Raw genomic sequence first — 24,763 nt, forward strand, 5'->3', positions numbered from 1 at the left:
CAGATTTCAGTTTCCTGAACAGATTTCAGTGGAAGCAAAAGCTCTACAATCTGATACAATGACCAGAGTCTTAATTCAGATTTCAGTCACAGCTCTTTGAATAGGCACTTGCAAACCAGAAATAGTTATTATTTTAGGAAACAGAATACAACCACAGTTAACTTACTTAGAATCCAGTTCATGGAAGCCTATTTCTGCCCTCACTCACTTCTGAACTATTTAAATATAACCTGGAAGCTCATGAGGCCAGTTACATTTAGATACCCAGTGAAAGCAATGCTGGCATAAATCTGTGAAACCCCCACACCTCTTCTCATGAGTCATATTCAATAAACAGAATTCTTTTGTGAAGGATACAAGGATTGTTGTCATCAATGCTGCAACTGTCCAGAATCAAGGAAATGCCATCCAAGTTATACACCTAAATAAAAACAAAAGTTTAATTTAACAGATGTCTGAACAATACTAACAAGGTTTCATGCAAGAAATACGTAAAAATGTAACAGGAATGTTTGTTTCATCAAAAATATTAAACATGCTAACATGAACTGCAGAGTAAACCTGGTACTCATGTTTTCAGCATGAGTATCACAAAACAGTAACACAAGCAGGCACTAATTTCACATCCTCCCTTCATTTAGCCAGTGCTGGACTGAGGTATTTTCTGCTTCTCACACTGAGCTAGATAAGCTATGCTCACTGACAGCTCATGCTTGCTTCCAGAAGGAAGAACCATGAAAAACTGGAGCAAAAAATAGGGAAAAAAAGTTGAAAAATACACCTACACACACACACAAGTTTGCATGAGGCCACAACTCCTGTACCTATAGTAGCAATGTGTTACTTGTATGTGCCCAGCACGAATTCTTTATATCAAGTAAGAGCCATTGATGTTTTTCCTTTGAGAAAGTGTTCCTTGTGTTACTAGCAAATGAGCAGAGATGAGATCTGGTGACTTTAGTTCCTTGTGCATACATATACATGGGAGTTCACAAATTGACCTACTACATTTGTGTGTGTTTATGAGATAACAATATAATCCTAACAGACTCATACACGTACACTTTACCAAGTACTTGGGACAAACTGAGCTTAACAATAAACATGGAGCATGATTATCTTATGGAAAGTATGTTCCATAAGAAATTTATGTAGACTCCTAAGGTACACTGTAACTTCACACATGCATATTTATAGCTTTACATGTCTCTTCCAACCTCAACCATTCAGTGATAGCCAGGCTATACTTTTCCATATCTTAAGTTCTTTAATTTCTTAGAATTTAATTTCAAACCAAGAACTGCCAGTCAAAGGAATTTAACCTAATGCCAATTTAGGCCGTGGCTTGATGATGGTGTTCTCTCTTCCATCTTTTTTGCCCCAAACAAGATGCATTTTTAATGCATCGAGGAAAACAATAAATCCCGAAGTTTACACTGCAGGATCATCAGCTTTCTGAAACACAAGTTTTGTTATAAGAGAGGCATGTCGAGTAGGAGATTTAGATGTGAAATCCGAAACAAACTATGGATCAATAAAACTGAATTCAAGAGACAAAGATGAGCACATGCCTCTTACAAGCTCCTTTTCAGATAATCTTATTGCAGAGTCTCAAGACAGAACATGAGAAATCAGTGGTGACAGATACACAGACAGGCAATGCTTACATGTAGGAGAAGCAAAGAGCACTGCTAGGTCTTAAAACCCACCTTCTGCATCTGTGCTAACACACCTAACTTTACCTACATGAAGTACCAGTTAGTAATACAAGTTTAAAAATACCCATTATTTCCACGAAATGTATTTTCTCCAAAGGCCATGCACCATGTATAGTATCATACTTCAAAGCTTGAACAAGCAGTGACCTTCAGGTAACACAGCACTTGCACATGCTTGGGGAATGCTGATCCTTTGATGTTCAGGCTGTAGCCAAACTCTGATGTGCCTACAATGCTACCTCTTATTTCCCACCAGTGAAATGCTAAACAGTAGAAATTAATTGGGATTAATTTCTGCTGTCAACAGAAACAAACCATGCAATAATCTGCTCCAGTTCGATTCAAACAAGATGTCTGGTTAACAAAATAAGCATTTTGGAAAGTTCAAGTTTAATTAAGATCCACTGATGCTTCAAAGAGTTACTGTGAGAATACGATGAGATTCTTTCAATGTGGGAACAGCAGCAGCAAACACAGCCTTAGTGAGACCTTCATGAAAAATCAAGTTGCTAACTACTGCTGCCTTGCACCTCCCCCCTTGGAGGTTCTCGAACGTTGTACAGTTGAACTGCACATACAATTTGCATGAGTTAGGCACAGCTTTTGTCACCACAATGCCAGCTTTAGAATGTCACCTGTGACCTACTACACAGGGAAATGGAGCAAGAAGGAAAACCTTACAATGTACCTACCCAAGACAAATCTATATACTCCAAGTGACTCGTGAGATGAAGAGGTCGAATCCTGAGCAACCACTATTAGAAAAGCTCCAGTCCATGCCAGCTGTTCCTGAACCACTACTGGTCCACTGAAAAAGCATTTTATGGCAACCTACTATTTGTGCTCTGTAATGTGAGCAAGTTCAGCAACTGCTCTGCACATAGCAGAGCCACCTCTGCAACAAGAGTGCCACAGGCAGTCAGAGGGAAGAATCACTGTCCCACCCAGTGTCCTGCTTGCCTTGCTGAGAGTCTCTCAAATCCTGCTGCTCTCGTCTCCGTCTCCCTGTAACCTCCCAAACCAGCACATTTTGCAAACACTGAGAAATGATCCTACATCTCAACCTCTTAGAAAGATCCACTGGAACTACACTGCCCTACAGAAAGTGCTTTGGGAACTTTTCCAACTAATTATTGGTCTCAAGAGTTTTTGAAGAGAACAGTCTGTGAAATGCCCAGTGTAGAGCAAGGGGATAGAGCTTTTGCAGCAATCTTCTGCAGGGCTTGGGGAAGGAGTCAGTATTGCACAAAACCCAAATCTTACTTTAAATATGGTGTGAAAGTACCTTGTGAAGAGAACATTTGTGGCTGGTGTGAAACTGGCTGTAATCCGTCCAGATTTTGGAAGAAATTATAGACAGAAACTAAAGAATAGGACAGTTGTGGTGTCTGTCTGGTGAACAGAACTGCTTACATTGGCCTGTGTTACAAAAGATCACTAAATCTATTCTCCATTTACATTACTGACAACATAGTTGGCCAAAACCAGGGAATGGCACCGGACTGTAACAAAGCCACAAGGTTATTTCATTATCAAGAACAGTGCTGTTCGGAATAATACTGTATTCTGAACTACACTGGAACAGAAAATGAAGCTGCCAGGTTACTTAAGACAATTTTAGAATGTAACAGTCCAGGTCTGTGCTATTGATCTCTAGTGCTTCAGTCATATCAGTAATGAATATCTTGCCCTAATGTTATGATGTCAGTTTCTGAAATAGCTTTCTAAAAAAGCAGAAACATAGAATATCCAGCATTCCAAGGCAGGTATCCATCCCTGCCAGTTAAAAAGCTTACTTTCACAACACAGCTTTATATTGCTGTCCCATTTGTTTACTGCACTTGCTTTTGAAACATAATGAAGATGTGAATCATGTCAGTGAGAGAAATTTAAATGTATTACACTGAAGAGAAAATACCTTTCCCAGTGACAGTGACTGCTAGTATTTTCTCTTTCTCTGTACCTGAAATTTAAAAATATATCTTAATTATTTAAATCAGGCTCTAAAAAGAAGCTCATGTAAGCAAAGGTGCTATACAAATATAAAACAAAGTTTATGGGAAGATCTAGCCCAGACTGTATAAGCCTAGTGCTTCCATGGCCAAGTCTTTAATTCAGATGATCTGGGACATGTCAGCCCTGAGGAAAAAGCTGTATTTTTTGTCTTCATAACCAATGAAAAAATATGAACAGAAATTGACATCTTTCTGTTATCTTACAGAAATCACATTTATTGACCAGTATATAAACAAGGTCAGTAGCGTAGTGAAGGATATGTGCCTGAACAGAACTGCTCCCGACAATCTCCCAGTACTTTCTTATGAAGTACACAGAAGTAATTACCATTAACATAATCACTCACAGCAGAGCCCAGGAAAAGTATAACTTAATTGAGACTACTTATTGAATCTTTCCCTCTAGCAGCAATGGAGCCAAGCTCAGGGGTAAGAAAGCAAATTCTCTGAGCATGACAGTGCTTGTTGCTGAATCTGCTTGCATCTAGAAAAATGCAACTACAATCTCCAGGTCCAGCAACTGTACAGACAAAAATAGAAAAAATAAAAAATACGCTAGCAAAAATAATCTCTTCAAAGAATCATAAACATTTTGGGCATTAGAAGCATCACCTAATCAAGTAAGAGTACCATTATGCAGAAAAGAACATTCATACCTTTAGATAACAACAAGTGAACATAAACTACTCTTCCACCGGAATGTGACCAATTTTCAGCCTTCAATCAATGCAGAATGAGAAAGGTGTTTGTTTCTGTCACAGAAAAACTTATATTTCTTAGAAGTTGTGTTTGGCCAAACTACAGGTGAGCAAAATGAGTATTTTCTCTCAAACAGAAGTGGACTAGTAATAGTACGAGTAATCCATACTGACACTTACTCTTCTTTTTACATGTTATTGATAAGCACACTGAAAAACAGAAAGACGAATTTCTAGGTTAAAAAGTGGTTGGGGGTGAGAAACATATTCTAGAAATGAGTCAAAAAACAGGAACAAGCAGGAACCACTTATAGGGAAAACCTCTAGAGACAACATTCATTACAGATCACCAGTTTCCTACCAGACAAAAAGTCTGTCTCCATTCATGTTTAGCTCCAGAGTATTAAATTTTAACTCCCCTTATGGAACTTAAAAGGTTTCTGGGAGCAATCAAACTGGCAAACTTCACATTTTTATGAACTTGGCTCCTTCCCTTGACTCTTTGTAATGCTTCCAGTTCTGTCACACAGCTCTAAGCACCCAAACTCACTCAAGTAGCAGTGCCTGGTGCCTAGGTAAGGCTGTGCTGGTTGGCTGCCAAACACCAGCCCTGGTCTGCACTGCATAAGGGCTTCAGCTCTCACTACCCAACTTCCCCTCTCTAGAGCACTTCTTTGGGTTTCTCATCCACCCTATCTGCTGATTCCCACATGGTTAAAAGTAGGAGTATAACAGTAAATGTGATCCCCATATTTCTCTGACAAATTAGACTGGCTAATGGAATTAAAACCTGGAGAAGGTGAAGTCAGAGAGAAAAGGAAGATTAACACAGCTGAGCTGGCATCACCACAGGAAACCTAACAAATGTATTAAGGTAGCAGAACACACTTGTTGACTGTATTTTATGACTTCTCTTAGTGCCCTAGATTGCTGAAATGACTAAATTGCAACATTCTTCTCAAGTGCTGAATCAACAAGATATTAATATCCATCTCACATGCATCAACAGCATCCTAAGACACATCTGTGAGACTGAAGCCAATAGATCCAGGGAAGCAATTCCACTCCCTGACACTCGTGAGACAGCCTACTTGAGAGGCTAAAGCTATGCCTTGCAGAGAGGCTGAGGGAACTGGGGGTTTGAGCCTGGAGAGGAGAAGGCTTCAGGAGAACCTGCTGGCAGCCTTCCCTTACCCCTATAAACCTGTCTGCAAGACAGAGCTGCTCTCCTGACTCAGGTTCAAAATAATTTAAATAGAGAAAATATGGACATAAAAGTGCAACTGAGAAGGTTCTGGCTGGATACAAGGAAAAATTTTTTTCTATGAGGATATGGAGCAGCCACTGTGGACTCTCCATCTTGGAGGACTTCAAGACTTGTCTAGAAAATCCCTGAGTAACCTACTCTGAATTCAACTTTAAGCAGGAGATCCCTTTCTGAATGGCTGTGTGAGTGTAAGACATTTTCATCTCACTCCAGCAAAACCATGGAAAGAAGCCCAAGTCAATTATTTTCCTCACATTTAGTTGAAGATCAGATTCCTTCTACTCTAATACGACCTTTTCTTGGTTATAAAGCTGGAAATAGTTGACAGAAATTTACCTATGTAAAATTCAGAAGCAGTTCTAGAAAAAACATGATACTTAACCATTATGGTTCCACCATTGTGGAATAATCCTGAATATTCACTGACTTCACATGACAGAGAAATCTTAAAATAATTTGCATTTTGGATGCCAGACCATTCATATGAATTTATTCTTATAAACTCATATAACTTTGAATAAATGCCTTAGAGCAAATAAAAAGGATTCCCCAACTGTACAAATGGAAACAACTTCATGTTTTCTAGAGTCGAAAGTAAGAATTTTGTACAATTCAATATACTAAAGAAATATCTGAACTGGCTGTGAACAAAATAAAAAAGGAATACAAGTAAGACCTAAACCCCACAACTGATGAAAATTTCAAAAAAGAGCGTAAGCAACATGGTTAACCTACAGCAGAAGCTTGCTGGCGAACACAGCAACCTTTCATTAGGAAAACAGTACATTCTATTATCCACATCTAGGAGGACAAGAAGGAGTGAGCCTAAAACACAGATCATACATATTACACATCCATGAAATATTTTTAACAGTAATGGTTAATGAAGCACTGCAATACACTGACACACAAGCTTCAGACTCCTGGAGCAGACTCCGGTATTGCAAGTCTCTGCAAATGACCTAAACAACCTTAGCCATGAACACCCTACCCAGTCCTGTTCTGGACAAGTGAATGGTTCCAACTCTCTCAATCCCTTCTGTCCCTAAGTCTGCATGACTTGCTTAGACAGAAAATTACACTAGAATACTAAATTATGCCAAAGAAAATGAATCCAACGATATATACATTGGGGATTTGTTGCCAGTCTTTGGTCACCATCAAAGATATTTTTAAGCTTTAGTCCTTCTGAATGTACCACATGAGGACGACATAATGACTGAGAAATGACTACATAATATAGTGAGAAATATGTCCTTCAGACCCTGATACCAACCAGGCTGACTAATAGAGTCAATTTTCCTCCAAGACCTCCTCAACAAGTAGCTTATTAGTGATTAGGCATCTGGGCAGAATCCAGCATACAATGTGGGTAACAGAAGAGCTTAAAAAGAGTAGGAACATAGCAAATGTTAGGTTCCCAAACAGGCTCCTCTGCACCCACGATGATACTGAAAAATGTTACTTCATTTTTTTCATTTCTGGTTTTGGGCTTTTCCATTTGTTTTTCCAAGCAGCAGAAGTGACAGGAGGTGAACAGGAGATTCTACTTCAAAAGACAAAAGAATACTTTAGGCTTTCAGTGCTACTGGATTCCAAGGCCTACTGTAGACTACAGGCACTTTGGCTTAGCATACAGACAGCTGTGTCTTGCGGCCATCAAGTCTACTACAGGAGTTCACCACATTCTGCAGATCTACTGAAATACTTGTGGACAGAGGCCCCCTTCTCCAGGACCTCCCAGCAGCCTTCCTTAGCTGGTCTGAGAGCCCCGAGCACCAGCCTGAACAACTTTGCTTATGTCCACTTCAACCAAGGCAATGTCCCCAGAACACTCTTCCACCTCTACACCACCTAAGTAAGCATGTATTTAACATTTCAATGTCTGAAATTCATAAATCTTGGCAACGAAACCTGTTGCTCCTGCTACGTTAATTTCAAAGATATTCTCCCTCTTTCAGCATTATTTCCCAGTGAGACATGAGATTTATTTCAATTCTCCCAAAAGTGGAGATCTTTGCCTCTTTCTTGGAGGTTAAAAAAATTATAATAAAAAAATATCTTAGAATCTAAATCTGAGGTAACTTTGTGATGTCCTAAACCTCTCCTCAAAGAACTAGTTTAGAAAATGAGGGGTTTGGCCTTATGGAAGAGGAAGGGAAGATGAAGGTACCAAGCACACCATCAGGCCTGAGCCAAAATAAGCAGATGCAGAGTGTCCAGCTATGAGGAGAGGGTAACAAGCTAACTCAGCTGCTGAATCATTTTTTCAACTAGTCTTTCCAAGAGCAAAACACAGGAGTTTCTAGCCACTGAGATAGTAACACAAACGTTTGAGAATTCAGAACAGGTTCCCACAAGAACACAACTGGAACATTTGCTTTGTAAACAATGCAGCTTTCCTCATTCTCTTACGTAGAGTTCCTGGACCACAAATCACAACGAACAGATGCTGCCATGAGAAGCAGACTGTTTGCTCTGGTTAGGTTTAGGTCTGTGACTTGACATGGATAAAGTGAGGTCCAACACAAGACTCATTCTGCTTGAAACACACAATACTTGCTAGTGTAGTCTTCGCCTATCCTGGCAGCAGCAGTAAGAGAGAACAATGGTGTTAAACATCATCCAGTATTCAACACTGCCCTTCAAATCAGTTGAATTTGTACAAAATTGCATCAACACCACAGTATACATTTATGTACTTCTTGTCACACTCTCCTATTCTCAGTCCATTAAACCCAGTAATCAGATGATCCTAGTTTGCTGATTTCCAATCACTGCTATAAAAGAGGTTCTCTTAATTGTCTTCTTTCATCAGAACAAAAAGAAACTTAAAGGAAATTAAGTGTAAGAATGTGTGACTAGAGACAACTCATACAAGATAGTCAAAACTTCAAAATTTTATTTCATTCTAAAGCAAAGTGAAAACTGAAGACTTCACACTTTGAAGTTCTGAAAAAATACAGGGATAAGAGGTAGAACAAGCCACATGATTCCTTTCAGCCTTTTTGACTGCCATTGTAATAGGAAGTTTCAAGTCGTTCTGGCAAGCTGCCACTGTTTTGGTGGCTACAGTATGTTTTGTCTTCCATGTCAAGCTTTATAAAGCATTTTATGAATATCTCAATTAAAATGAGGGACGTTGCTTTGTGGGTTGTGTGTACTGGCATGTTATTTTTGGGGGGTATTTTTGTTGGGTTTTTGTTTGTTTGCTTGTTTGTTTGAGGTTTTGTTCTCTCCAGTCTCACATTTTATATTACATCAGAATAACTTTTCTTCTGGAACAGAATTCCAGGCCATCCATAAAATATCCTGATTTTGAAAATCATTGACATTGACAGAAAAATAGATTACCACTGAACGCTCCTGTTGAAGATTTCCTCATTGGTGTTCTACACTAGTGATGACACACTCTTCCAGACAAAAATGGGTACCACAGCCTTGTGACTCTGTTACTTTGCTCTATTACTCAGGGCAGCCTTGGTACTTACTTAATTTCTCCCCAACAGCTGGCACACCTGCCTTGCTGCTTGCTTACTTCTCTCAACATTTCAGCTGCTCCCTGACACACAGTCCAGCTGAAATCCTTGAAAACTGCTGGCTGCTTTCAACTTAGAAGTAAGTGGGAATGGGAAAGGAGGAAAAACAATCCAAAATCATAACCTGTTTTGATGAATGCAACACCCTCACAGAGGCCACAAATGTCATCGCTCTCACACATCACAACTATATTCTGAAATTGCTTCCATTCCCAACATCCAGAATTACAACTCTTACTTGGAAATTTCTGAATTCAGCAAGCAAAAATAAATGCCAATCAGATGTTCCATGCTCTAATGATGACTTTTGCTGTGTCCAGCATTACTTTACATTCTCAGTTCATTTCACTTTGAAACAAGGATTTTTAAAAAAAAAAATTAATGTCAGACATGTAATTCCATCTGCAGCAAATGCTCAAATGATGAAAATAATGTGTGCGAAAAATGTAGGATAATTTAAAAACACTCAGTGATTGAAGCCAGTGATTTCTGTTTCATGGTTAAATTTGCAGCTAAATTCAGGACACTGAATCACAGCACTTGAGTGCACTGATAGACCCAAGACTAAAAGCAAAGTGGTGGCAGTTTCCTGTCATTCCTCAGTTTCCTATTGCAATTGTGAAGTGATTTCAGTACTGCTAAATTTTTTTAAAGAGCTGTAAAGAATAAGTTATTGAGTATATCACCCCAAACTTCACAGCCAGCGTAGGAGGGGTGAGGAAAGAAGAAAAGAAGTTGGTAGGTTAGAAGACTGGAAATCACACAGGGACATTTATTAAAGGCATTGATGAGTCTCTGCTTCCACATTCCCTGGTATGCAGAGCTTCCAAGATTTTACTGACAGGTCAAAGAAGAAACCATTAATTTTCTAGTGCATGTGTTAAGGATGTGGACTCTGTTACATATTAAGTACAAAACTATCCTTGATGATAATTAAATTTTTCACGAGGCTAAAGCATAGTAAAACAAAGTGTTTCTGGAAAGGACTGTAAAATGCCTTTCTAGAACTCTACAGAAATGGTAAATGGGAGACTGCAGGACCCAGCTGGCTACTACAGCGAGCAGACAGTTTAATGGTGTCTGCTGCTTGTGTTTTAAATCAGACCAGTCAAGGAAGCCCTCAGAAGCCTGAGCCAGCCATAAAACTCCATTGCTGAATACTGTAGTAAATAATATGTCACACTGAGCAATGGCAACCTCACGCTCTATTTTATATAAAATGTGATGTTTTCCAAGAAACATGTAAATAATGGAAGTATGGTCCTTTTGAAAGGAAAAAAAACACAACAAAAAACATATGTCCCCAAATCTCACAATTTCAATAATTGTTTTCTTTCAGGACTAAAAGATGCTTCTTTCAAGACTCTCTTTACTGGAGAGACTACTGGGGATGGTTTCAAAGGAGGCCAATGCAAATGCAAATCGATTCTTGAGCTGGAAGAAGCTTTAGACATACACTATTCTGCTGAGACCAATTCATGTCTTTTTCCCAGTATTTTATGATACCTTCAAGTCACAAAGTATTCTTCATCCAAAACAGAACTGATGGCATGGCCTCTCAAATACAAAAGCAAAGCAACTACACTTTCTTTCATTTTTCAAAAGTAATTCATTGGCTATCTTTTTTATATTATAAACCCATACAAAACATCAATCCTGGTGTAAATACTTCCTGTAAAGCCCTTTCACTTCTTCCTCCACGTCATTGTAAGAGCAAATTAAGTACAATTTTTATTTGTTCAATGCATTAATAAATCCCAACAACTTCACTGGGACATTTAGGAATGGTAAGAGAAGGTTGAAGTATTCAGCTTAATGCCTAATGAGGAACAGGTCCTCTTTTAAATATGATTCAACAGCAAGCTCCTTTCATTCCTCCTTCCCAAGCTCTGCACACTCAGCTACCAGTTCCTTCCCATATTACCTGAAAAGTGACTCCAACCTACCACGTTAACTTCATAGGCAGCAATAACAGACCTACTGAGGGTGCTGGGATTTCTTACACTTCCTTTTGGTATTGTGCTTTTGTGGAAAGCATCTACTGCAAAGTAAAACAAATTGTAATCACTGTCAAAAATAAGAAATTACTGTGAATTAAGTGACTATAAAATGAACAGAGTAAATTTTTGGTTCAGTTTTGCATTGTTTATAAGTCAGATCCAGAAGCTGAACTTGATGATTCTTGTGGCTCCCTTCTAACTCAGTATTATTCTACAATTCAGATGGAATTATTTCTGCATAATTGAAACAATGTCACAAACTATTTCAGCAACAACTTTACTGGGACAACAGTTACACATTTTACGAATAAAACGCCCTCATGATTAAGAACTTTGACTGACAAAGATACACTCTTGAAATCAGAGTATCCCAGACAGACTAAATTATTTCTCTCATGCTGAAAGCAAACAAAGAAAACAGAAGACTTTCAGTGATGTATTTAAAAGTCTGGTAGTATTAAAACAAGGGAAGCTGTGGCATGAGAGAAATACTTTTCAATAGAAAAAGTGTTTTAAATACACTGAGAAGCCTTATTCAAGTTAAAATTCATTAATATGATAAATCTGTTCTCACTTGATGGCGGCCTGGGAAAAAATGGTGACTATTTCCACAAATGTCATTTTCCACATTTGATTTCTTTGTTCAAAATCAATTTTTACTTGATTTCTCATCAGCTGTGTGTTCTATAAACTCTTTCTTTAATGAGAAGTAGAGATACACTAACAAAGGTGCTCTGGTTTGTCAGCCTGTTACGAGTGGCTAGCAGCACTGTATGCAAATATAAAACCTGAAAAATATCACTGTATATGGGGACTACAAAGAAGTTTTCTCTGTTTTTTAAAGAGAAAAATGTTAACCTAAGGTTTGTAAACTGGTATAGCTGAATTCAAGTGTTATTCTTTAACAAGGCCAGGTTGGACAGTGCTTGGAGAAACCTGGTCTAATGGAAGGTGTCCCTGCCCATGGCAGAGGGTGGGGATGAGAGAAGCTTTAAGGTCCCTTCCAACCCAAACCATTCTGGGATTCTATGACTCTGATCAGCTTAACTAAAGAAGTGGGGGAAATCCCTGTACACATGTATTATTCAAACATTTCATGTTTCTCACACTGCAGAGCAGAAAGGGGTTTACTTTGGTTTGGGGTCTTTTTCACACCTTTTATACATTCAGGATTAATTCCTCAATGATTCCAGGATTTTTGTCAGTAACAGCATTTCATTTTTAACTGCAAAAGAAATCTGAATGATGATCTTTTTATGATGGCTCATCATTTTTTACATTTGCAACCCCTTTTGCTGATGTAACTGCAGTTAAAAGTAACTGATAGAGAGTTTTCCCACTGACAATTTTTATGAAGTGTGATTCTGGCAGCATAAAGTTTTCATAACTTTTCCATTATAGTTTTGTAAAGTCTCAAGCTGCCAAACCACAAAAGAATTCAGAGAACAAATGATACTCTAGATTACAGTGGTGTAACAGTTTAGTACTTGCCCCCTTTCAGCAGTTACCTACAACCATAGCAATATATAAGAGCAGAATAAATCCTTGCACCTTACACTGCACCCCCGTGACCACTGAAGACATCAGTTATCAAGTGACATGGTCCACTTGCATCATAACCCAGCTCAGATCCACAGAATCACTAACATTGAAAAAGACCTCCAAGATCACTAAGTCCAATCTGTGACTGATCTCTACTTTGTCACCCAGACCAGAGCACTGCCATGTCACTGAACACCTCCAGCGGTGATGACTCCACCATCTCCCTGGGCAGCCCCTTCCAATGCCTGCCCAGCCTTTCCAGGAAGAAATTACTCCTGATGTCCGACCTGAACCTCCCCTTGAGGCCATTTCCTCTCATCCTGTCCCTTGTTCCCTGGGAGCAGAGCCCAATCCCTACCTGGCTTCACCCTCCTGTCAGGGAGTTGTGCAGAGCCAGAAGGTCCCCCCTGAGCCTCCTTTTCTCCAGGCTGAGCACCCCCCCATATCCCTCAGCTACTCCTCATAGGACTTACAGAATGCCCAACTGCATTCTGAAACACCACTGCTGATTCAGAATGCCTGGCGCCCCAGAGAAGCAGATAAATGCAGTACTTAACAAACCTCTTGCGTGGGTTGGGAGCTGTTTGTATTTCAAAAACTATTTTCAAGGAAAACAAGCTACTGAAAATGTTAGGAACCAGAGAATGTTATGATGTTAATACAGGAGCACGGCACATTGCAGCTTCAAAACCATGTGTGGTGATCCAAGAGGTGAGCAAATGAACTACCAATGACCTGCCAAAGGTTTACCCACATAGAATGTTTTGAGGTGCAGGCCTCCGTGGCCCAAGCCAATGGGACCCAAGGTCTAATCCCTCTCAGTGTGATCAAAATAAATACAAGAACCATTACAGAAGATGTAGAATGTAGGGTGGAAGGAAGGACAAGATTAATCAACCTCATCTGAAGTGAACAATACACTAGTGAATTCTGAAGGCTGCAATAAACTTGGGTTGATACAGCTCATTTCAGCAGAGGTTGAGGGCATGAGCAGACACAGAGCTGGGATGCTGGGATTTGGCACTGCCTTGTGGGCGCTGCTCCTTGCTGCATTTTTCAGATGGTCCCTGGGGCTGTTGGCTCCTGACAACCTCCACTCCTCTGGGCAACATTCAGGAACTGCTGAGTACACAGTGCAGGCCATGGGCTCTTCCCAAGGAAAGGTAAGGCAGTTCTGTGATTTGACTTTGGTGGGGGAAGATTAAGGGAAGGAAGAGAAGGAGAATGCTGGGATGTGTATGTGAGCCATGCCAAACTCTGCAACTTGCCCTCAAGGCTAGAAATGGTCCCTCACACATTTACTTGCTGTACCCACCAGGGACTGGCCCAGCCCTCATGTGACATTGATACTGTTTCTTTGCTGACAGTCCAGACTTACAGAAAGTTGAGCAATTATTCTCTGCATTTACCTGAAATTCTAAGAATACCCATTTTGTTTTAATGATTCACCAAGCCTAACCTTTGCACAGGATCAGATTCTCTTATTAAGATAAATTTAGCCACCTTGTTGAGATTAAGATCAGCTTTACATTTAGAAAACAAGACTCCTGATGTTGTGATTGATATGCCTATAAAAGCCATATATATGGTACGCATGATATACAATAACTCAGGAATGCATGCTCTAGCACTAAATTTCATGCTGAAAGCTTGCTAATGCCTCAGGCTACTGAGCGAGATGATACATGAAGCTGTACACAAGGAGATTGCATAGTAGTTTCTTAAGTTACCTCTAAATTACAACTACCAGAGGATTTTCTGAGTATTTGTGTGTCTAAATGTCTTGTAGTCTGGTAAAAACAACTGCAGGTACTATGAAAGTAAGATTCCCCATTTCTAGCTCAACTCTTATACCCATGACAAACAAAATTCTAAGTTTTTAAATTTGCAAAGGTGTTGTTCAAATTGTTTAAAAATTCCATAATAATTGTATACTTTCATAGGGTTAATTTACCTGAAAATATTATTGTGCAAAACAAGGCATGTGTATATATATACTCAAGCACTAAGCCAACTGTTTATACAATTTTGAATGTTCTGTTTTGCTTTATTTATATTATTATTTCTTTTCTTGCAACAGATCATTAATTTGATTACAGCCTATAAAGTCAAGAGTGCAGGTTCTAACTGAAAAATAGAAAGAGTTCTTGTTTCAAGACCGTTTCATTACTCTACACTAAGTATATATATACAGCATGTTATTAAAAATTATTTAAAGGAAACCTACCCAAGCACAGCCAACTCTTCCTAGTCCATTAACAAGAAACAAAATTTGATATGAACAGAGCTTGAGGGTAATTTCCATAGATGAAATTTGTACCATAATTAATGCAATCATAAAAATTAGAAACATTTAAGAAAAATTTTGAATTCTGTAAGTCACTATTTTTTACTAGTTTTTAAAAAGAAAATTTCTATAGGAGTTTAATAATAAACACTTACATTTGAAGTTGATTTTCAAAGGAGCAGGTCAACACTTTTATAGAAATGCCTGCAGGAGCAGGATGACAGTAATGGTGGGTCAGAAAGTGAGAGGAGAAAAAGCCTTGAATCAGAACCTCAATCAGCTGCCACCAGGTTGATCTACTGTAGGGGAACAACAAGCATTTTTTTTCCTTACCAGCTACATATTCTAAAAGCACTTTAAAAAAGTGCATTGGATGGTGAGGTGCTCATGAATCTGTACAATTCAAGAGCTGGAACTAAGAGGTGACAGTCCCAACCACCAAATACTCCATTTGGAGTGTAGGCTCCAGAAGAACTGGCAGTCGTAAGTGTCCTCTCAAATTGCCTCTGTTTCTTATGCCTGGAGCTGTGGGGAACAGGCAGAGCAGAGACAACTGAACAGATCCGGCTGGAAAATACTGAGAGAGTGACATTCACGTAGCAGGGAACAAAACTTAGATGCAAATTAAAGGGAACTTACCAATTTATGACTAATTACACTGAATTGTTTGCATTTTTGTTTGCAGGCAAAACACTGCTTTATTATTTTTTTATTATTTTTAGCTACAATACTGAAAAATTGCCTGAAATAAAGGCCTTCAGTATTTCGAAATAAAGCCCTTCAATATTTCCAAAGCCAAATGCACAATCACACATTTGCTGGACTCAAGGATGAAGAGATTTTTAGGGAAGTTGGAAACTCTCCTATGAAAAATTTCAAGCCCTGAATAGCTCCATGAGTAGCACCCCTCATTTTCTAAAAAGACAGGAAAAAATTGATTTGAAGGTAAATGTTATCATTTCCCCTTATTAAAATTCAGCATTTGTTGCCAGCTTCAATATGAATTCTCTGAGCTCCGTCATTGTGCTTTAGAACAGTAACTGCTAGACCAAAACCTAAATCCTTCTTATTTTGTCGTAGGTAAGACTAATGTCAAACCAAAGCTGACTGTAATGCTAAAACATGCAGAAAAACAGAGAGGAGAAACACTTATATTTGATACTTGCTCTCATTTATGAAGAACACAAATATTCTATCTTTACAAAATGAAGCTAATCCTCATCACTGAATCATGGAATGCTTTGGGTTGGAAGGGACTTGAATGCTCATCTCATGCCACTCCCTGCCATGAGTGCAGACCACGTTGCTCCAAGCCCTGTCCAACCTGGCCAGTTTCAATATTTCACTTCAAATATCAGTCAGATTGTAATAATGTAAAAATATTAAAGCAACCAGAAATATTGCACATATAACCAAAAATTACTAGACTGAAATGAAGCACACTGGCTATTTTTACTTTAGAGGCAGTAAACAATATAAATTTTTTGTTATACTTAAAAGCAACAAAATTATATTTTTTAAGTTAGACAAGCAGAATGCATAATAAAACTGAAACCAGAATACTGCACCAGTCTTGGTTATACCCATTCATACTGCACACAGATTGCCTGGGCTGCAGGTGCTGTTCCACAGGAAACCATCATCAGGGGATTGTCATTCCCAGGGTTCGTATTGTTACCTAAATTGCATCCTGGGGTACACATACCATTTGAGACTTCTTCTTCTACTTGTACTCTTCAAAGTACAAGTACTTCTACTTGTACATTCTTCTACTTGTACTCTTCAAAGTACTGCTGGCTTGAAGAGTTTTCAACCTCTGAATTCATACAATGTATGTTCATACAATTTTGTCCTATTTTCCAGTATCACTGTTTTTTCCTTTCCTCCTGTTCACATCAGTAAGACTGTGCCAGAACTCATTTTTAAATAAAGTTCATTAAGAGATGCCAAAAGACATCATCTTGCCAGTAATGAAAAAATGATCCAACAAGGTACATAGAAAATATTTATGGTATTTTTTTTTAATTCAGTAGTGCAACTTTTCTCCCAGGAATGGAACGAGAGTTATGATTCTTAATCAAAAGAGTAATTAGGCTCATATTTGAGAATCTCTTTCACAGTGTATTTGTGTAATACAATTTGAACACTGCTTCTGGGAAGATTATAAATCAAAGATGTATAATACAATTAGTTCTCAATTTTATCCAGAGAAGCCCTCCTGGAGGGTACATTGAGGCACCCGATAAGTTCGTGTGTGTGTATGCATTTATATACGTATGTATGTACCTAGAATCACAGATCAGTATGGTGTGGAAGGGACCTTTAAAGATCTTCTTGTCCACACCCTCTGACACCTTCGACTATACCAGGTTGCTCCAAGCCCCATCCAACCTGGCCTGGAGCACTTCCAGGGATGGGGCAGCCACAGCTTCTCTGGGCAACCTGTGCCAGGGTCTCACCACCCTGACAGTGAAAAGCTTCTTCCCAATATCCCATCTAACCCTGCCCTCTGGCAGTGTGAAGCCATTCCCCCTTGTCCTGTCACTCCAGGCCCTGGTAAATAGTCTCCCTCCATTCTTCTTGTCAGCTCCCTTCAGGTACTGGAAGGCCATGCTATAGCTGGGGGTCTCACCAGAGTAGAGTAGAGGGGAAGAACCAACTCTCTCAACCTGCTGACTACACTTCTCTTTCAAGTATATATTATGTATTTGTATTCATGTATATATTTTTATATTACATATCTACACAGATGCACGTATCTACACATATAAATTATACACACATGCCTATATATACATATATATGAAATCATACAGCAAGTAAATCCCAAAATATCTAACTTCTATTAATTAACAATTTACCTATTTTTCAGTTACGGGAAATACTCCATAAATGAGAACAGTAGGACAAGAACACAATTTTGACAGAAAAGCAAGTGCAAATAAAATCAGACAGAGCTTTCTTCTGTCCCTCCTCAGATCACTATTTTCCACCTCAGAGGACATTTGTGATAACCAACCAGAATGACTCCCCCCCTTCCTCCTCTCTCCCTTAGCTTTATATATCTGAGCTGAATTCATATGGTATTGGATATCCCTTTGGCTAATTTGGGTCAGCTGGCCTGGTTGTGTCCCCTCCCAGGATCTTGCCCATTCCCATCCCTTTGATGGGGGACAGGGTGTCAGAGGGACAGCGCTGCTCAGCAGTAGCCAAAACACTGCTCTGTTATCAACACCCATCCAGCTACTAATGCAAAGCATTTCCTCAGTCAGACCCAATACACACACAGACATTTGTTTTCACTCAATCCTCAATCAGTGATGACAAAGGGCATTTTGGAATTCCAGACTGTGAGGATGTATCTGAACATTTAGGGAATCAGTCTTGTAGACAGGGATTGTTTGGGCATACAATGTATTATCACTTTCTTTTTCCAAGCGAAGTCCATGGGAGCCTCTATCAGTCCTGAAGGGTGGATAAACAGATGTGCCAAGCTGTTGTCTGCTCCTTTAGTCTCCCTCAGGCTAAGCCTGTGGGGACCTGAATATACAGTGGTTATCACTAAGTGCTTCCCCTTGCCCCACTGAATGACACCCTTACGAACAAGAAGGAAAATCACACTGGTGGCACAGGTTTCTCTTTCCTTAGACAAGAGTTTAGTGTCAGCATATGTGATGGAAGCAATCAGTCTTGTGGTGTTATCCACTGGAAATGCTTCAGGGCAAGATGGAAGGAATCTTGCTAGTAGCCTTTAATTAACTAAATCTTAATACATACAATCAAGCCATCATCTTGGCTTTTGCAAATCCAGCTCATTCTGCATTTCACAAACAGCAGAGGATTAATTCAGTATCTTCTTGGTGCTCTGATTTTCAGCACAGAGATGACTTGACACACTTCGATCTTGTTCCCACTGCTACAGTATCTAAATATAGGCCATACTCCATTCCAGGAACTAAAACCCAATTTTTTTTCCAATGTCTTTATGAGATCTTTGGTCAATGTCCCTTTGAAATCCTTCCAGCGAACCACTTCTGTCATAACAATCTGAACAAGTCTGATTGACTGCAATTATGAGGCAAACTTGGAGACTCACAGCTTTAAACATTTAAATGCTCATGAATGAGGCAATTCTTTGTCACTTCTTGATGGAAATACTGAGCTTTTTTGGTTAAAGAATAGAAGGTTTCCAAACAGCACAGTTAATGTGAATTAGCACACTAAAGATATCAATAGACTGTAAAAGGAATATTAAGTCTGTTCTCTCTCACAACACAGGCAGAAGATCCTGAATATTTATGAAGTCCTTAAACAATGCAAGAACTGGAGATATTTTTCTAAAATCTCCTTAAAGATTGCAAGTTCTTCTCTTGTCATCTGTTCTACCACTGCTTACATAAAAAGCAAAGTAGGTTTCTTCCAATCACTGGCTGAGGATAGCAGGCAGATTAAATTAGTTTATAAAAGCATGCAAAAGTGATCACCACTTATTTTTATATTATTGCAATCCTCTTATAACATTGGGGCTCTTTGAAGAGCTCACATTTCAAGCAGAAAAGATAATTGAATGGAGTTCTGCAAATAAGAGCTGAATGGGCAGGTGCAACCTCATCCCCCACCTCTTTAAAAATGAGACCAGTCCTTTGGGCACAGGCATGACCAAGCTTGGTTCAAGCATTGCCATGCTGAAGAGCAAGAAGCAGAATCCTGCAGGGCTACAATTTAGAACAAACAGCATCACCCAACGGCAGAAATTCAAACCTGCAGATGACTGTCACTATACTTTCTGGCTCCTCCCAAAGACATGAAAGAAAACAGGAGAAATGGAAAAAAACCCTAATAAAATCAAATGCTTGGTCTTTGTCTGAAGACTAGGTGCTCTGATATGGCCTCACCTCCTTCAACAGGAGTTTTAGAAAACAATTAATGGCTGGAGCTGTGTCAAAGGAGGTTTAGGTTGGATATTAGTAAAATATTTTTCCCCCAGAGGGTGGTGGGGTACTGAACAGGCTCCCCAGGGCAGCATTCACAGCCCCAAGGCTGCCAGAGCTCCAGGAGTTTTTGGACAACACTCTCAGGCACAGGGTGGGGTTGCTGGGGGGTCTGCGCAGGGCCAGGAGTTGGTCTGGATGATACTTGTGGGTCCCTTCTACCTCAGGAGATTCTATTCTATGATTCTAATTTTCAGGGGTGGTAAGAGAATTCAGACTGGTTCAGAGGCACACAGGCAGAGAGAACTGAAGGTTGACAGCTGGCTTTTGATAAGGCAAAGCTGGGCTGAAGCCTGCACAACATCACACCTCTACTGAACCTGATAATGGCTGTCACAGGGGAGGGAGTCAATAACTGAACCCCACTGTGGTGAAACTGAAACTGGTAGCATATTGTGAGGTTCTGTCTAGCTCAGTGCTTCTCTGATTTTGGTGGGAAAGTTCGTATCAGGATTCAGTGGCATGTGCTCAGCATTCAGCTTGCTGATCACTGGGAAGGGCTCTTCCACCACCCCCTTGCACAAGCCTTCACTCAAAGTCTCCTTGGTGTCCTCCTCAACCTGAATGCAGCACAGTGTGCCACTAAAACCAAGTTACTGCAGTAAATTCACCACAAAATGTAGTTTTTCACACGTCCTGCTTCATTATTTCCTCCATGAAACTATTTTATTCCAAAATGTGAACTGAGCAACATTAGAAGCAGTGATGGCCAAATCTCAACACTTCAAAGAAAATAATCTTTTTTTTTGTTTGTTTCTGCTGGTTCCTATAAACTCCAGGATTGTCATAAAAATACAAGCTGAGAAACTTTAATATCTCACAGTAACCAAAACTGAGTCACTTCTCAGGAAACAAAAGAAAAGATGAATGATTCCTGTGCCTCTCAAGGTAACTAACATAGCAAACACAACCTCTTTTAAGTGGAAAGAGGAGAAAGTTGTAAATCAAAAGAGTTGCATTCAACACTCACAGCATCATAACATCAGCCCATTGTGAAGCATGGTGCAGCTTTAAAAAACCCGCAAAACCCAATAAACAAAACACCCTGAAGAGATTGTATGCAGGATGGCAATTCAGAGAAGATGGGGAAACTCAGTTCATGTTGAGGTTAGAACAATGAAAAACAACACAGAAAACTGATGACACTTCTTGTTGTAGTACTGGAAAATATGTCACTTGTATCTGACACCAGCAAAAGTGGGAAGAATTTGGATTAACAGCTCAGATCTGAGCCAGAGAAAGAATATTTGGAAAGGCAGATATTCTTCCATACATGGGGATCCTGCTTCCAGCAATCTATACCACTGGCAAGCCCCAGGAACCTCAGATAACCCCCTTCCTGCAATATAGGGTACATGAGATCTTCTGAACCTCTTTCAAAAAAATATTACCTTAACCACATCAGAAGGTGTTATTTTAGTAAGTTTTTCTAACATTGTGTATTCCAAACAAATTCAGTTCTTCACCACCTAGTAAACTAGCAAGAAATGTTTTTAGTTGATATGGAGCTATTCACTTAACTGAGTATGATACAGGGAACAACAAAAAATCTCCAAACATCTCAGAATATTTCTTAAGCTACTAGAATTTTAATAACCCACGCCTTACAGACTCATTTGAAACCAAGCTGAAGAAAGGAAAGAGCAACAGCACAAAACCCTTTCATGAATACCAAGCTTAATTCATGTTTGAAGTAGTTACCACAAGTATGGTAACTACTACTCAGCCCACTGGACCAGGAAAGGAGTTGCAGAAACCTTGAGAACTCTTCCATATAAAGGTCAATTACCTTATTTTTAGATTTCTGTCTAGAAAAATGAATATTTTACACCTTCAATAGTCACATTAAATAGCAATGCTACAGATGCAGTTTCAACACTTAGGTAAGTGCTGAAAAGGCTCTGGAAATGGCTGTTTGACACTGGTGTGCCAAGTTTTCCTTTAAAAAGGGCTGGAGTCCTGTACTGTACCACTATGACGATAAGATTCAACAACAAAGAGGGTTCAAAAAAACCAACGAACATTCAGAGTCAAAAGGAAGCCAAGAAGCCTACAAGTTGGTACTGACTGTTTGGAAATGCAGACAGAGCCAGCTTGTTTTAATTTGGAATGTGCTAGAATGACACCTAGTCATCTTACTCATTTCTATCTTCCCCTCCACTATAAGTCAAAGCAATTAATTTAATTTCTAGAGCAATCCAATATCTTAATGTAAAATACTATCAACTTCACAACAATAACCTTTCCCCCAGAATCTCTAACACCAAAATACCCAAGTTCTGTTCTTCCTATTGACAAATGTATGTTGCAATGAAATCATTCTTTACAGACATATTCACATTGTCAGAAGCCAACAGAGTTTACATTTATGTTTATTCAAGGTTTGGTCAAAGTTTCAGCCTGTGATTCATGAGAACACAATAACATACAGATTGATCCTTATGCCCCTTTACCTGTTTGATGGTAATTTTGGCAACCCTCTGCATGAAGCAGGCCAATAATAGACTAAAGAGAAGTATGTCAGCCTTCTCCTAATCACTGAGGACACCCAGACAGCTGATATGTGAAGGTGTGTCTACGTAGTGTGACATATAAATAGCAAATGGAAGCTGTTTCGACAAAACAAAAAAATAGTTTATGGACTATTAAAATTACGAGGAAACTGTCCGTACCTAAGTGCATCTCAGTTCCTTGCAAGAGAAAACTTTCCATACTTTGTACGATCAAGGTTTCAAGTGAAATTGGCCAAACCGAAAAAGTCACAATGGATCAGCTATATCAGCTGTCAATAGCTGGAGGGGCAGAAGAGGGAATAGGAGCAGGGCAAGAGGGAACATTAGCTTGTTGCTGCTAAAGGGGCAGAAAAACAGAATAAAGTTTTGTATTATTCTCTAAGGACAAATGAGTCACATTGTTACAAAAATAATCCATCACTTTACAAACAATACTGCACTATGCATTCATCTCTGACCTCAAGGCAAAAACCTCACACCAACCCTTTATTACTCATATTGTCCTGCCCCTTAGAGAGTGCCTGATTCTCTTTTGTTTACCAGTCTCTATGCTTTGATGGAAATCTTAGCACTTCATTAAGGGTTCATGATTGCAACAGAGATGAAGGCTAACATAAAAACAACATGGGACCAGGACTTGAGACAGTTCCCTTATATGTCCCAACAGATACTCTGAAACACTCTTGAGCCACAGACACTCTGCTACTTGGTGTATTTCTGTATTAGTTAGGTAGAGCCCCCATCTCCACAGCAAAACCCCAGCTTTTAAAAGGACTTCTGTCAGAAGGTCCACTTTCAGCTTTCCTGCTGACTTTCACAAGTGCTATACCCAGACAAAACTTACCAGTTACAGAGCTCAGTCCTACAACACCCTGAACGTTTCGTCCTTATCTAGCAAAGTATTAGAACATACAGAGAGCTACATAAGAACAGCCCCACCCAACCAGTGGAACCATGCAGAATTTTGCATAGGTGTGCAGGAGCTCCACTTCAGAGCATCCAGGTCCAAAAGGCTCCCTCTTCTGTTCAGCTGTAAACCAAGAATCCTTCTTCAATTTCAGGCTTCTGTTTAACATTAGGAAAATATAATAATCACAATGACGTAGGTTTCTAATTAAGAAATCCAAGGGCTTTACTTCTGCCCCCACCGCCTCTCAACAGCATATGCAGTTAAATGTGGGATGATCTTCATTGCAAGTAATTTCAAATCCTCCTATGCCAGGAAGAATGTAATTATTTTCAAAAAGTTACACTAATCCCGAAGAAGATAACAGATAAGCTCCTGGAGTTTTTCTAAAAACCTTAGGAGAGGAAGAGCCATTTGCTAAATAATTTAGTGTAGTGAAAGATTAAGGGGAATGGCTTCAAACCAAAAGAGGGTAAGTTTAGACTAGGGTGCCCAGAGAAGCTGTGGCTGCCCCATCCCTGGAAGTGTTCCAGGCCAGGTTGGACAGGGCTTGGAGCAACCTGGGATTGTGGAAGGTGTCCCTGCCCATGACAGGGGTGAAACAAGATGGTCTTTGAGGTGCCTTCCACCCCAAACCAATCTGTGATTCTGCAAAAACAAAGCATGCGTCTTTGAGTTTTTCTGTTTTAAAATCACCACAGCAAGATGATTAAGTTGAGGAGCTGGGTGGTCACAGTTTGATCTATGGATGTTAGCACCTTTTGCTAAGTGGATTCATTGCACATCTTGCCCCGTGAAAAAAAGGAATGGAAAACTGAATTCCAAACAATCTTGTTCATATTTTCAGGCAGAACAGTCTTCAAATTAGGAAGCCAGTCTCATATAAAATAATTTGGCTTAGATATAAATGTGTATAGATATATATAAAATCTAAGTTAAACACAATAAACAGTATCCAGATGTTTTACTTGCTGCTTTTATTAAGACCAATTTTAACAGTAGAAGCTTTTTTCTTTACCCTTTTCTCCCAGAAGACTTCCTTTTCTCATCTCTGCATTCATAAAACCCAGTATTACAGCATTAGAGAAAGCACTACTGCCACCTCAAATAAATACAGGCACATGAAAAAAATTATCCCTCATAAATTTTTCATCTCTTTAGAGTGACTCTACCTAGGTAAGAAGGTGCCAGTACCAAAGGCAACTACGTATTTAATTTTTCCCCCTATGTGAACAACAGAACAGCTTTACCAAAGAAACACAGATTCCAAGATTAGGACATTGGGT

General features: G+C 39.3%; 1 protein-coding gene across 2 annotated transcripts in view; it reads right to left on the reverse strand.

Moving 5' to 3' along the window:
* ATXN10 (ataxin 10) overlaps nucleotides 1-24,763 on the reverse strand; it is a 98,861-nt gene that overhangs the window by 17,604 nt on the left and 56,494 nt on the right. For both annotated transcript variants that reach the window (XM_069003456.1, XM_069003457.1), the window contains exon 10: nucleotides 358-421. In XM_069003456.1, the coding sequence (XP_068859557.1) occupies nucleotides 358-421 (64 nt within the window). The remainder of the gene's footprint in view (nucleotides 1-357; nucleotides 422-24,763) is intronic.

The sequence above is a fragment of the Aphelocoma coerulescens genome, chromosome 1A (assembly GCF_041296385.1).
Source record: "Aphelocoma coerulescens isolate FSJ_1873_10779 chromosome 1A, UR_Acoe_1.0, whole genome shotgun sequence".
NCBI lineage: Eukaryota > Metazoa > Chordata > Aves > Passeriformes > Corvidae > Aphelocoma > Aphelocoma coerulescens.